Below are 14675 nucleotides of genomic sequence, written 5' to 3' on the forward strand. Positions count from 1 at the left end.
GGCAGAAAGGAATAAATATATCTGCCTGTGCTTCCCACTCTGCCAACTTTTTTAGAGGATGCAGAGAGCACCTCTGCCCTAGAACACTAAACAATTTTGAAGGGAAGAAAAAGGCAAAGCCCTAGATTTGTCACATTATCATAGAGAAAGAGAGCAACAGCAATGTGTCATTCATAAAGAGAAAAACACAGAAAAAGAGCTTTACTTAATGTCTCGAAGTCCATTCCCTTTTTTTTTTTCTTGTCCAAAGGCATCTTTAGTCATAGAATCACAGAATGGTTGGATAGGAAGGGGCCTTTAAAACCTGTCCAGTCCAACTCCGCTGCAGTGAGCAGGGACACCTTCAACTCAATCAGGTTGCTCAGAGACCCATCCTGACCTCTAATGTCTCCAGTGATGGGGCATCGACCACCTCTCTGGCAACCTGTGCCAGTGTTCCACTGTCCTCATGGTAAAAGATTTCTTCCTTCTATCTAGTCTTATCTCCCCTCTTTTAGCTTAAAATCATTACCCTTTGTTGTATCACAACAGGTCCCGCTAAAATTTTGTCCTCCCCAAAAAAGGGTCCTAATGGGTTTGGGTTTTTTTCTATAGCATTCCTAGTGTTAAGAAAGTTTAAAAAGCACATATGAAATCCAAGTTTTGCTGTAAGCTTAGTTAAGTCTACAAAGGGAGACAGGATTGTTATTACCTTTCCTTTGCTGTAGTCCCAAAGTTTAAGAGTGCTAGAAAACAACAGAAAAACAAAGATCTTAGTTCTTGGTGTTTTTTCATCTGAGAATGAGCAGCAGAAAAAGTTTCTCCATATCAGATTTCTTAAAGTCTGGCTTTGGAATGCAGAATTAGTTAACCCCAAAGTATCAATTTTACTACCAAACCATTCATATTCTCCATAAAAAGGGTGCATTTAAATATTTCCCCACACCTGCAAGTTTCTTCATAAATAACGACAAGAACTTGGGAAACGATGGGCAGGATAACAGACAAATTACAATAAGAGGATAAGGTGGTTTGACACCACTTGACTCCCAGCACATCCAAAAGATTCATACAGATTTCATTAGATAGCACCTTTCTCAAGGTGAGAAACCCACTAGCATCAGGGATGGCCCTACAAACTATCCTCTTTCCCCTGGTTTAACATCATATCCTGCTAAAAGGCAATACAGACCAAAATATACACACAGCACCCTGATTTTTGAACTTGCAGTCCTGCACCAGGGTGTTTCAGGGGAATAAACCCTGGACTGAGGCACCCTCAGCCTATTCCAGCCTGAGCCACGGCAGAGCAAGTGAAAAAGCATGCTATGGAATACAATTTGGACATGAAGCAAGTCACGTGTTTCAGGCAAGCTTTCAGACCCATGGATTTTCCCTTCCTAGGAAAGGAAAGGATCACAACAGGAACTGCATCATCACAGTCTGTGAATGGAGATGATAAACCAGTTAATCCCTTCTTAATGGCCACATGACAATCCTCCAGGTGAGCCATCCTCAAGGCAACTCAGCCCACCTGCACTGTTTTTATGCCTTACACACACAGTTATTTATACATTGCAGCCTTTTCCAGACTAGATTTTCTGTCTCTCCATGATACAAAAGAATCATACGATTAATGCAAGGCAATGTTGTGGGTTTGAAAGATACAAGAAAGAACAAACGGGCATCGCAGCCACTAAGTAGTGCCAAGACCTTAAAAAGAGCCCAGTCCCACAAAGAGCAACCCCTTGCAGGCTTTTCAAGTTTGAGAGCATATATGAACTCGTGCAGTACCACTACTATGAGTGCTAAATGACAGCAAAGTTTGATCCGATACTTACAAACACTTCAAAGCCTTTTGTCGTTTAAATACTTACTTGTCCAAAGTTGCAGCTAGAATGTATTTGCCATTTGGGGAGAACTTCACAAATGACACGGGAGGGTTATCATCATCTGCGGGGAAAATAAAAGCCACGTTAAGCGGTGTGCAGTTGAATTGTCTCGTTGACAGAGATCTGCTTCAACAATAATTCAGTGTTAATTGTTCCACTGTAACGAGCGTTCGGTTTTGTGTCTCTTGGTACTTCTAGAAAAAGCCAGGGCTAAAAAAGGTGTTTTCAGCCATTTTAAAAAAGGTACTAAGCATTTTTCTCACGCACGTTTTAAATAACCTTTTGCAACTGAATTTCAATTCCTTGCACCAACACTTACCCAAGCGAGACCTTTTAAAAATTATCCTATTGGAACACCTGCCACCAGTTGGCAGTGTCAGATAATGCTTTGTAAGAATATGAAAGGCCAGGGAACGTATGCCCAACATGCGGTTTTCTTTTAGTAGCTATGGGCACAAGATGCCTTCATGCATCTTGCAATAAAAAGGCAGCTTGCCTATCACAGACTCATAGAACGGTGAGAGTTGAAAAGACCCTCTGGAGCTCATCCAGTCCAACCTCGATGCCAAAGAAGGGTCACCTTGAACAGGTTGCATAGGATCGTGTCCAAGCAGGTTTTGGGTATCTCCAGAGGAAATTCCACATATTTCCTGGTTCCAGTGAATGGAACTTCCCTTGCTCCAGTTTGTGCCATTGCCCCTTTCCTCCTCCGGTCGTTCAACACTGTTGAGAAGTCTGGCACCATCCTCTTGACCCTACCCTTCAGGTACTTGTCAGCACTGATGAGATCTCCTCTCAGTCTTCTCTTCTTCAGACTAAACAGATCAAGCTCACTCAGCCTCTCCTCCCAAGAGATGCTCCAGTCCTCCCATCATCTTTGTGGCTTCTGCTAGACTCTCTCCAGTTGTTCCTTGTCTTTCCTGACCTAGGGAGCCCAGAATTGGACACAGGATTCCAGATGGGGTCTCAATAGCACATAGCAGACAGGGAAAAGAACCTCCCTCATGCTGCTGGCCACACTCTTCATAATAAACCTCAGGATCCCCTTGGGCTTCTTGGCCACCGGGGCACACTGCTGGCTCAGGGTTAACTTGATGTCCACCTGTACTTTCCATCCTTCCTTTTGAAGACTAGAGTGATATTAGCTCTTCTCCAGTCCTCAGGCACCTCTCCTGTTCTCCATCCTTCAAAGACGATGGAGAGCAGCTTAACAATAACATCTGCCAGCTCCCTCAGCACTCATGGGTGCATCCCATCAGGGCCCGGGGATTGGTAAGCGGTGATGCTGCTCTGGTGACGTCACAATGGGGGCTGCCCCCAAGTACACTGCCACCACAAAGCCCCACTGCCATTTGATTTGGGTGAGTGAAGGTAAGAGGAAGGCTGGGATGGATGAGGATGGGGCAGGTGGCCAAAGGGTTTCTAATCCAGAGGGAGAGTCTCCGGGCAGGGTATGGTGCCAACCTCAGGGCTCAGGGCAGAGCTGTTCGGGGCTCCCAGGGGTGGTAGGCGCCCAGAGAGGCTGCGGGGATATGGTGGGTGCTAGTGGCTCCATGGGATGCTGTTGTGTGGCAGAGATGGGGCCTCAGGAGACTACTTGAGTTTCCCTTGCCCTTTCACAGGGCGAAGCCCAGCCAGGGGCTGGCCATCAGGGCAGCGTGGGCAGGATGGGCCCCATGCTGTCTTCAGCCAGGGCCTGCGGACACCAGTCCTTGTACACTGTGCTGGGACAGCCCATGGCTCCCATCCCTGCAGTGCTCACAAACCCTGATCAACCCCAATTCTGCCCACCTCCTCCAGGCGATGCCGCTGTTAACTACCCTCATCCTGGCTCTGTTGGCTGGCCAGCATGGCCAGAACAGCGATGAGCACACTGATGCTGACACAGCTAAGCGGATGAAGCAGTATGAAGAGGAACTGCAGAAGATGATTCAGCAGCTGGAGGAGACTGAACGGATCAGGGCTGCATTGGAAGCCTCGCTCCTTTCTGTGCATAAGCTTTGGGGTGATGCAGGAGTCCTGGTCCTGCTCACTCTGGTGGGGTGGCTAGTCAGAAAAATGAAGCATAACTTTGATAGCTGCAGCAAGCAGCACGGCTCCATCACCAAGAAGGACGACCACAAGGAGGAGGAGGACCTCAACAGTGCAGAAGGAGATGTCAGGTCTTTGGCTGCGTCCACCCTTTTGACAAGGCAGGGCCTGCTGAGCACACACAACATGATGAAAGAACTGGTGGATGACCTCCTTGGTGTCTGCAGAGTGATCTGCAAGAGCACTTCCATGCCGCAGATGTGCCTAGCCACCGAGATGGATGGCACCCATGAAACCTGGTGTGTCCAGAACACCATCACGTACCGGCTGCTCGTGATCCTGCTGCCACCCCCTGGGCACGGTTTCAACCTGGAGAGAGACACCGCAGGGCAGCTACCAGAAAGGAAGTCCAACATTCATGTGCAACTGGAGTGTACGTGCTTGAGGGAACAGTTGCTGGGGGGTGGTTTGTGCTTCCTCCACCGCCCCAATGACGAGACGGAGAAGGATCAGCATTCATACCTCCTACACACACTCTGCACAGATTCTTATTTGGATGTGGCGAAAACTGCCTGCTGGTTCCAAACGTTGGTGAGAACAGCCTGGTTGTTTCTGCCTCAGTCACACCACTGCCAGTTAACAGTGCTGCCCTCCTCCCGCTCCTGCATATTCCAGCTGACGAGCACCTCCGCGATCAATACCTGCACTGAGATGATTCTTGCAGTGCAGGAAGGCAGCTCAGACACCTACACAAACCTTTGGTAGGCAGAGGCCAGCTTTACCAGCAGCACAGCATGTCTGGAGAGCTGCAGTCTTGTCAAGATGCCACGTTTTGGATCCAGCAGAATCACAGTCCTGGTTGTCACAGGCTTTTCCACTCATCTCTGATCCTGAGGAACTGCCTTCCTTTCATACTGGTGGGGCTCAGGGAACAATTTTGACCACTGGGAAAGCAAATCTGCTCATCTCGTGGACTGCCTGTGGAGTCCAGCCAGGAGATCCACTGCCTGCATCAGTGCTGAGACACTGATCTCAGCAAACAAAGCATGAAGATGAGACTGGTCAAGAGATCAGCATAAACAGAGCTCGCAGTAACTCCACCGGTGCGGTTGCTTGAAAGAGTTGATTCCCTTTTGGACTTGTGTTATGTAAAGATGTCAATAAATCAGTAATCCCCTGTCTTGTGAGGGTCAGCGCAACACTTTGTTGGGGAATGTGGGCAGGAAGCAGGTTGCTGCCTGCTCAGATGCAGAAGGAGGGCAACAGTGTACTAACAGAATGGTAGGAAGATGGTAAAAGAGTGCTTAAGGAAGCCAGCGTTCAAAGCAATGACGCAGAATCCCTGTCACAACTTAACAGCAAAAAATAGAGCACAAACAAGAAATAGTCCTACTTACCAATCAGTGTTTTCAAGCACTGGCCTGATGCTGTATCCCAGATTCGACTAAAAAAACAAAGAAGCATCATTACTATTGAAGTCTTTGTTTCCACGTTAATACTACAAATATAAGCTCTCCTGAAAAAAAAAAATAAACCTCCTTTTGTAAATGCGCAAGGTTTGAACAGACAAGAAATAACCACTTACCAGAGTCCATCATAGCTACTTGACACTATCAGGGATCCATCACGATTAAAATGCACCTGGAATATTACAGAAAGAGGAAACAACTTTACTGACAAAGATCCAACTTCCAAGCATTCCCAAAAGTACTTACCTTCCATACTGCCACTGCAACTCATGTGGACAGAAGCAGAAAAACGACACACAAACAACAGGTATGAGTTTGGATGGGAAACATGATCAAAACCAGGGCTCTTTCCCCCAGTTTGCCAATTATAAAGAGGAATGGATGTTAACTACAGCTGTTCATTCAAGCATCAGGAACTGGAATACATGTTTCTTCAGAAGCTATGAACAACACATGACCACAGATACTCTGTTCAGACATTAGCTGCTCAAATAACAGTAATATCACACCCGGAGATAAGAACCTTATAATCTTAAGGGTATGGAATTTGACCTCATAAGAAGCCACATACATGTTCTAAGATCATTTTTTTTGTCTTGAACTACACCTCAAAATACTACTGTTTTAAAGAGTAATTACTACTAACATACATTTGTAAGAGTGAAGCACCTTCTACACAAGGCAGAACTGCTTCAACAGCCATGTTTTAGCACATCTGAGGCTCGAGTTTTGTTTCTTTCATTTCCAAAACAGAGTTGAACAGCTCTGGTTTTCCTGCATTTGAATGGATGTTGCTGTTTTCCTAACTCCTTTTACCTACTAAATGAATGAGATTTGAAACAGAGCATAATAGGGAACCACTCTGCTCTAGAGTTTAGTAACAGCTCGGAATACAGAAGCAACAGACACACACGCTGTTCTCTGATCCCTGAGTGACCACAGACCTGTGCCCAGCAACAGACCGCCAGATGCAGGCACAACTCGCCCGGTCCTCTTCACTGCTCCCCACATTAATGCCCAAGATCAAAACACGTATCGACCTTACAGAAAACACTGTGCGTTTCGTTCTCATTGAGCAACGACCACTGGTAAATCAACCACGACCCATCTGCTACACTGCACAAGGGTGGGATAAGAGTCAGGGCACAAACCTACTCCTCTACAGAGACAGGAGAGAAGGTCTGCTAAACAAAACAGGCACATTAGTGCATTCATTTATCAGAAGGGACTTACGGCTGAAACTGGGTCAGAATGAGCAGGCAACGTCTTGAGGCACTTCCCTGTTTTCACATCCCATATCCTCACGCTTTCGTCGAACTGAAGATTGAAGAAATGCACAAGGTGGTTTAATGATGGACCTATTCGAGGCATGCAAGGTGTTATAGCTTGACTAGATGCACATGCCTTCCTCCAGCTGCACTGCAGCTGTGTCAGAAAGCCTAGGACACAAGCACCATACAAATAACAGGCTGGGAAAACGGCTCCCTGAACTCTTCCTCTCCATGCAGGCAATCTGCACGTTGGGGATGAGTTAAGGGCTTGACTGTGGCCCAATGCAAAGACAGCACCAGCACTGCACCGTTCACCTGACTACAAGCTGTGTCTGTTGAGGAAGACAGAATTTAAATGGTAAGGGGTAAGTGCCTGGTAGCCCCAGCTCCCAACCCCGGTAACTTGGCTAGCACAGCTAACACCACTTTATAAGACAAGCATTCATTCCCTGTGACTGAGCAGGTCACATATTTTCACTGACATCAAAGATCAAACTTCTTTTCCCTCATTATCAGGCCCTGAGGGTCCTGGGAACGTAGTAGACAAACCAAACAGATTTCTTCTTCCCCTCCCTACCAACCTCAAGATTCATGGGCGTGAGACTGATTACTCCCTTCCTCGCTGCCCTTGAAGTCCCAGGCACTCAGCCTTGAAGTCTCAGGCACCCAGCCAACCTGCTGGTGGTGATCACTCCATCCCAGCACAGGGAAGCATAACAGCACAGAGCACTGCCCACAAAATCAAGCAGTTACAAGTCCAGAGTGGGGAACTTGGATAAGAACGGATGCTGGACAGGGAGACCATGATCGCCCCATAGCCAGGGATGCCCCCTACTTCCTCCAATGACTAAGTGAGTGACACGTTCTTTTATTTCATATTATTTTCAAGTCAGCAAATCATGTATTGATATTTGACCCGATCTGCAGAGGGTCCAGGTATCTAGAAATCCCATTTTGAGTTAAGTTAGAATCTAGGTGATTAGAAATTTTAAGGGAAGTTGTATGATAAATCCTGTATTACGCTACCTATAAATTGTACTACATTGATTCTGCTTGTAGAAATCCTAATTGTAAATTCTGTGCTATCCTAATTATAATATCCTACTACGAAAATAAAGCTTTAATAGTAACTGCAGTTTAGAGCTGTCATCATTCTGCCAAGGATCCCTAAAAGAACCTGCCTGCCCCTTCAGTGCTGGCTGACAGGGGTGCGCAGTGCTTGCTTTGCACAAAGAAAAATAAAATCCAATCACTTACTGATCCAGAAACAATGAGGTTTGACTGAGGGTTGAAGTTGCAGCAGAAAACGTAGTTACTGTGCCCTTTCAAAGTCTTTAAGCACTTACCCTGAAATAAGAATTAGCACAGTTAAATATACAGCATCCTTCAGCGCCATAAATGCATTCAGAAGAGCTGCATTAAAGTTAATCACTGTGCAGCACACAAAGCCACCATCTCTAACCCCAGATTTAGATGGGCACAGAACCAGCTACAGCAAAACAACAGGAAAGAAACCCCCCACATTTTTAATGACCGCAGCCAAGGTGCAAAGCCTTTGGACAACTCGGGAGAAGCAAGCAGTTTAACGTACCTAATCAGAATTCAACCAAACCATGCAGTTCTTGTTGCAATCGCAGAAAAGGAAGGGGGAGAGAAGCAAAACCAAGTGAAACTATCGTAAGAAGTTACAGGAAGGTTTTATCTGAGAGGCTGCTTTCAGAAATGAAGCTTGCAGTTGCATTGCCATCGTAAGGCTTAAGCACTCTCAGAAGATAACCAAACTCTTCACGGAACCCACAAGCATCCTCCCCTTTTTAAAAGCAGACAGCAGAACTCACTCCTCCTCACAGGCCATTCAACCAGCAGCTCATTACAAACAGGAAAGATTATTACCCAAAGAGGAGCCAGTGCTTAAAACTGTACCTTCTCTCACAGCACATCAAAGCTGCCTCTTGGAAGAACACAAGTTAAGATGTCAGTGCTAGGGAGAAGGAAGGTAAAAGAATAGTTTCTGCCCTTACCGAGCTTACATCCCATATTTTGAGAGTTTTATCATCAGAAGCAGAGACAAGAAGGTTGGAATCTGATGACCAAGCAACATCAGAGATTCCCTAAAACAAAGGAAAACAATTCTCTACTCAGCTCTGTTTTTTCACTGACACAGGAGAACGCAAAACACAGACTGCATATTATAATCACAGCTGAAGCCTGAAAGAAAATTCTGCATTAGGTTGAGAAGTCATTGATTTGACTGGGTTAAGAGCTCCTTCGACACTTTTTCCATTTTAAGCTGAGCCATATACTCCAAAAACGTCAATGGCTCGTTCACACGGTTCAAACTGTGGCTACCAACACCCTTTCTTGGAATTCATCAACAGTATAATCTATAAACTAATCCAATTAAGTGGCTTTTCTTCACGACAAATGGTTTGCTCTCTATTGTCCGAGTCCCTAAAGGCTGGAGGAGAACGAGATTCTAGTGTTTTTTCTTTTGGTGAAACTTCATTTTTGCGCTTATGAAACTTAAGCGTGTAAGAAACTTGAGAAAACAAAAAACCAAACGGTTTGGGAGTTTGTGTTTTCTTCACAACTTTGCAGAATGAGTAAGTGTTGTGTTTATGTAGGCAAACCCACAAGAAAAATTCAATCTCCTTAAAAGGCAAGCCATTCTGCCCCATATACAAAGGAAAGACGGAAAAGGACAGGGCATTACAGCTTACAGGGATTTTCACCCAAGAACGAACTGCATCGTGCCTGAGGTTGGTGTTTCTGAAATGGGGGGACTCAAGAAAATGGCGAGGCAGCGTGCACACAAGCATTCCACTATCAGCCTGTGCTTCACCCATATTTCCAGCCTGACTCGGTATTACTTCAGCAATTCCAGTCCCAGACTGTTGTGCAGGGCTGTATAAACAACAAAGTACAAAACGAGACCAAAGAACAAGCCCTCTACACAAGTCTAACCAAGAACGGAAATTTCTGGATGAGGAAAAGCAAGCAAAATTCATTCCAAGCAGATTTGCATTCAAGCGCACAGAAATCTCTTCACACTTACCAGTTTATGACCAGATATTGTTTTTTCAAACTTGCCGTCGTATGCGCCCCAAATTTTAATGAGTTTGTCAGCAGCTGGAAAAGAAACATGCTAGTTAAGAGATTATCAAGCGCTTACGGATACAGCTGCCCCTTCAGGCTGGAAAGAAATATCTGTTAACTCTGTCTGCAAACCCTGGGCAGTTCTCCTTCCCCAAGCAGACCTAAGCGTATAGGGTAAGATGGAATCAGTAAAGAACAGTTTTGTGCACGCCAAGCTGCAGCAGCTGAGATTACATAAACTGCCTGGAATGCACAGAGTCTCCAGCCGCTTTAGCCTTCCCTGACAACAACTTGGGTTTCTACTTTTGGTTTAGGTCACCAGTGGTACAAGTAGAACCATTCCATATGAATGCTGAAATGTTTTTGCCTAAAGAGAACAAAAATTACACCACAAACTTGACTGAATTAATGCCTGCAAAAACCCAAACACTGTTATCCACGTTAACTTGCAAAGCATGCCAGAGAAAAAAAGGTTGATATTTGCCAGAAGTAGAGCTTGGAAAACCTGGGCAGGGAAAGCAGGGGACTTTCATGAGTACATTTAAACATAAAAATGATTTATACATGGCACGCTGCACTGGTCTTATTAATGCCATCTGCAGTTAATCCAAAGAGCTAAGTCATTCCCAAGTCCAGAAGATGTTTGAGTGTCACTCACCATTACATCCAACAATGTTCCTTTCAATTGCCCTTTCCCAATACACGGATCCTCTCTGGATCACTGAGGGTCCATGAACACATTTTCAAAGGAAAGCTGTTAAACAGTGTTGACTACCAAAAAAAACACCCAAGCTGACATGAAGAGGACTCAATCTACCACTTAAAACAGCAAGTAGTGAAACACTGTTGATAATAACCTTCTGCCTATCTCACCGGGCTAATCAAAGGCTCTGATTCATTAAACGCCTGTGGCACATGGGCCAGAAGCATGTGGTCAGTCCTCCACACCACACTGCACAGTCCAGTCTAGCAGTAAAGCTACTTTTATTTCCCAGAGCTGAGCTTTTGCCTTCAGGCACTGTACACAATGTTTAATCTGAAAGCTTAAGCTATGTCTTTAGCTTTATGGAAAAGCACACGGCAAGAATCCTGTGTTTGATTTCGCCCATTAGCTCAGTAAAAAAAGCTGAACCGATGAGGAATCTTCAACCCGGCAACACGTAGAAGATCCAGTGTTCAAAGTAAGAGAACTCAAAAAGCTGAAAGCAGATTATTTGAAAGACTGACAGCTTTGGTATTGCACCTTTTAAGAAAACACACAATGCTACGTCCCCCTCTGTATCTGATGAGGGTAACACTGAAGATGGGCAGTTCTCCACAGTCCATATTTAGATATTTCAGAGATAAAAAACAGCAATACTTACAGGAGCTGGCTAGCCACTCGCCATTAGGACTAAACTTTACTGATGAGACTGCCTTTGTGTGTCCCGCTAACGTGAACTTTAGAGCATAGTTTGGTTTTACTGGTGCAGGCTGCAAGAAAAATACACACGAATGAGATGAATGAACCCCAAATTTAGTATCTTGGTGACGAGCTCTGTATCACGCTGGGTCAGTACACAGAGACAGACTGCATGGATGTTCACCAAGTGAGATTCTAGCATTTTTTCCCCATTCCAAATTCGAGAAACAAAACTACAAAGCAAATAAACAAACAACCACCTTTGCTGTCTGGGCCAGCAGTGCCTCACTGTTGCACGCAAAACAGCAAACTCAGCCTTGGTATGAATTCCACCCAAGCCACTAACAGGTGAAACTAATCCTGTGCTTGGTAGATGAAAATAATACTCTTAGTACTGATCTGCGTAGTGCTTTTAAGTGTTTGCACAGCTTTCTTTCTTATCACGAATCAAATCACAGGCTAATTCCTCATATCCTCCAAATCCCAATTTTTTCCCTCTTTCCACCATTTGTGAAAGCTTCAATTTTAGACAGAAACATCCTCTTTGAGCATCTGCAGGCTTTAAAGTATCTGAATAATGACTGCCTCCCCACTTCATAACTACGATCACAGGTTTGACAATTCTCCAGTCACTTCTAGGCATTCCAAGGATACAAACAAACTGCCTTGCTAATGCTCAAAGCGACAGAAGCATTTCATTAGCAAGAACTTCCACTAAACCAAAAAAAAACCAGCATGACAAAAGAGGCCATACTCCATCCGCTTCTCCCATAAAGTGCTCAGCACATATTCAGCTCAAGAAAACAGCAGAAGCAGAAATCTGGAGAAGTTCTAAATCTACATTAGAATTCAAGCCTCTAATTCCGGTTTGCCTGTTGAATATGCAGGTAGCTGCCATGCGTATTTACACGGATATTGTTCGGAGCTCCACACACACCTTGCTCTGATTGGTTGAGGAGGAAGGAGTAGATTGTGTTTTGGTGGATTCTGCATCTGGCTTCTTTTCTTCTGTTGCCATGGTTCTGAGGCTGGCGAACGAGACTTATGGTGCTTGAAGGGGGAGAATGAACGTGCGGCTTCAAAAGGCAGCGCTTGCCACCAAGAGGAGACCTGCACCGAAATGAAAACCTGCAAGAGAAACAAAATAGTCTCATTAGCTGTCAAAAAAGATTCTCATCAGTGAGAAGAATGAGAGTAACCTAACTGCACGTTAGGAAGAAAACACACATTCTCTATCTGTCCAGAAACTCAGCAGTATTTCTGCCCTTCTGACCTACTAGTGTGCAAGACTAAGAACCCAAGCTACGGCCTTCTATCACTTCTTTAAAAGCTTTTCTCCATTCCCTTCCAGATAGAAATAAATCATTTAGTTGTGGCAGAGCTTTCCTATCGTATTCCCCAAAATGCTTCTAAGAAGTACCTAGCTAGTACACAGTAAATACAACAGTTTGCACAGAAGGCGGAAGGAACAGCCCAAGGGCCTTTTTCCCTGATTTATTAAGGTACAGAACACAAGATCACAATGAACACAAAAATAACAGGCATTTCCCAAGTTTAAAACCCCACTAGATTCCTTTACTCTCAGCATGCCAGTATTTCAGTCTCCTATTTCCCTTGACTGGTTTGAATATCAAATCATAGCCATCTCTGCCGAGACTTTTGCTCAACTGAACGCTGGCCTTGTGTGAGCCTTGCCGGTCTCGCTTTCTGTAACCAAACCTGACAAAGCGCTGTGCCAATCTGGGCTGATACTGCAGACGGAACAATCTCCATCGCAGCTCAGCTACATTTCAGGTTAATAACAGAATAACCTCCAGCTTACACCGCACGTGTTTGCCTTCAAACCGCACTCACCATATCCCACCGCCACTGCTGTTCTGTTTGCTGGTGGCAGCAGGTTTGGGAAGCAAGAGCATTTGGTCTTCCAGCACCTACTGGCATTTTAAGCATCTCCTTCTCTGAAGGGGAAGGGAGGCTGTGGAGCAAAGTGCTACCAGTTGCTTTAACATGCCCTCTCCACAGTGAGGATAAATCACTGGTGGCAACAATAAGATATTAAGGTTTCCTAATGCAGATCAGATCCCTTTCATAGAATCGCAGAACGGTTTGGATTGGAAGGGACCTTAAAAGCCCATGCAGTTCCAACCCCCTGCCATGGGCAGCAACACCTCTTACTACACCAGGTTGCTCAAGGCCCCATTCAACGCGGCCTCCAACACCTCCAGGGATGGGGCAGCCCTCACTTCTCTGGGCAACCTGTTCCACTGCCTCACCACGCTCCTAGTGAAGGATTTCTTCCCAATTATCTCATCTAAATCTCCCCTCTTTCAGCATAAAACCATTCCTCCTCGCTCTACCCCTCGACCAGGAAGGAGCACTGGAAGCTGCTCTAAGGTTTCCCTGGAGCCTTCTCTTCTCCAGGCTGCACAATCCAAACTCTCAGCCTGCCCTCACAGGGGAGGTGCTGCAACGCTCAGACCATTCTCGTGGCCTCCTCTGGACCTGTCCCAACAGATCCATGTCCTTCTTACGTGGGGACTCCAGAACTGGGCTCCAGGTGCGGTCTCACCAGAGCAGAAGGGCAGAACCCCTCCCTCGCCCCGCTGGTCGCAGTTCTTCGGGTGCAGCCCAGGATACGGTTGGTTTCTGGGCTGTGAGCACACATTGCCGCCTCCTGTCGAGCTTCTCCTCCACCAGCACCCCCGAAACCACCCCTTTCAGCTGGAACCGACCCGGGAACTCGTGCGAGCGCGCACCGCAACATCCTCTCCGCACCGAGCGATGCGGCCACGCGGTACCGACACACCCCCAACCGCCTGCCCTCGCCTCGCCTGACGCGGTGGCTGCAGACCACCGCTCCCCCCATGCGCGTGTGTGTGTCTGCGTGTCCCCCGCCCGCGAATGGTACGCGCCGGCCTGAGGGTCCCCGCGCGCAGGGAAAGGGGGGAGCGGACGAGCCCAAATGAGAGCCGAGGGGGGGAGGGAAGAGGAGGGTTCGCGCGCAGCCCGGGGAGCGGCGGGTGACTTACCGCGGGGAAAAGGGGGGGAAAAAAGGGAGGGGGGAGAGGGGGGCCGGAGACGGCAGCGCCTCCTCCGCGGCGGCGAGGAGGAGCGCGGCCGCGGGAAGGGAAAGGGGGGGGGACGCGGTGTGGTGGCAGCAGCAGCTCCGGGATCGCCAGGCGGGGGGGAATGCGGGACAGCGCATGCGCGGTGCGGGCCGCAGCCCGCACAATGCCGCTCTCTCCCGGGAGCGCTACGGCGCGAGGCGAGAGACAAAAAACGGACGACCGCGCGCGGGGAGTGATGGAGGCGGGCAGGGCGCTAAATCAGTGGGCGGTGTCTTTAAGGGGGCGGGTCACTGACGAGTAGGCGGGACTGCATGTGGGGTGACGCCCAGGGGCGGGGCCTTATTGAGGCGGGCGGGCACTTCAAGGGGAGGTATTAAGGGAGGCGTGGCTTAACGGGTAAGCGGTAGGCGTAGTAGGCGTGGCCTAACGCGCAAGGGTGACGTCAGTTTGCGGGCGTCTTAAAGGGC

At 47.0% G+C, this 14675-nt stretch overlaps 1 protein-coding gene across 8 annotated transcripts in view; it reads right to left on the reverse strand.

Annotated features, from left to right (window-relative positions):
* LOC104066834 (WD repeat-containing protein 5) overlaps positions 1 to 14675 on the reverse strand; it is a 33961-nt gene that overhangs the window by 3053 nt on the left and 16233 nt on the right. Inside the window, exons 1-11 of one of the 8 annotated variants that reach the window (XM_054083834.1) lie at positions 14170 to 14251; positions 12078 to 12268; positions 11103 to 11211; positions 9698 to 9771; positions 8664 to 8753; positions 7900 to 7989; positions 6605 to 6688; positions 5488 to 5543; positions 5300 to 5346; positions 1857 to 1932; positions 692 to 725 (exon numbers count right to left, since the gene is read on the reverse strand). In XM_054083834.1, coding sequence (XP_053939809.1) covers positions 692 to 725; positions 1857 to 1932; positions 5300 to 5346; positions 5488 to 5543; positions 6605 to 6688; positions 7900 to 7989; positions 8664 to 8753; positions 9698 to 9771; positions 11103 to 11211; positions 12078 to 12158 — 741 coding nt within the window. In that variant the 5' untranslated portion in view covers positions 12159 to 12268; positions 14170 to 14251. The other 7 variants (XM_054083832.1, XM_054083827.1, XM_054083830.1 and 4 more) reach the window with 7 other exon arrangements.

The sequence above is a fragment of the Cuculus canorus genome, chromosome 19, assembly GCF_017976375.1.
Source record: "Cuculus canorus isolate bCucCan1 chromosome 19, bCucCan1.pri, whole genome shotgun sequence".
NCBI classification, from domain to species: domain Eukaryota; kingdom Metazoa; phylum Chordata; class Aves; order Cuculiformes; family Cuculidae; genus Cuculus; species Cuculus canorus.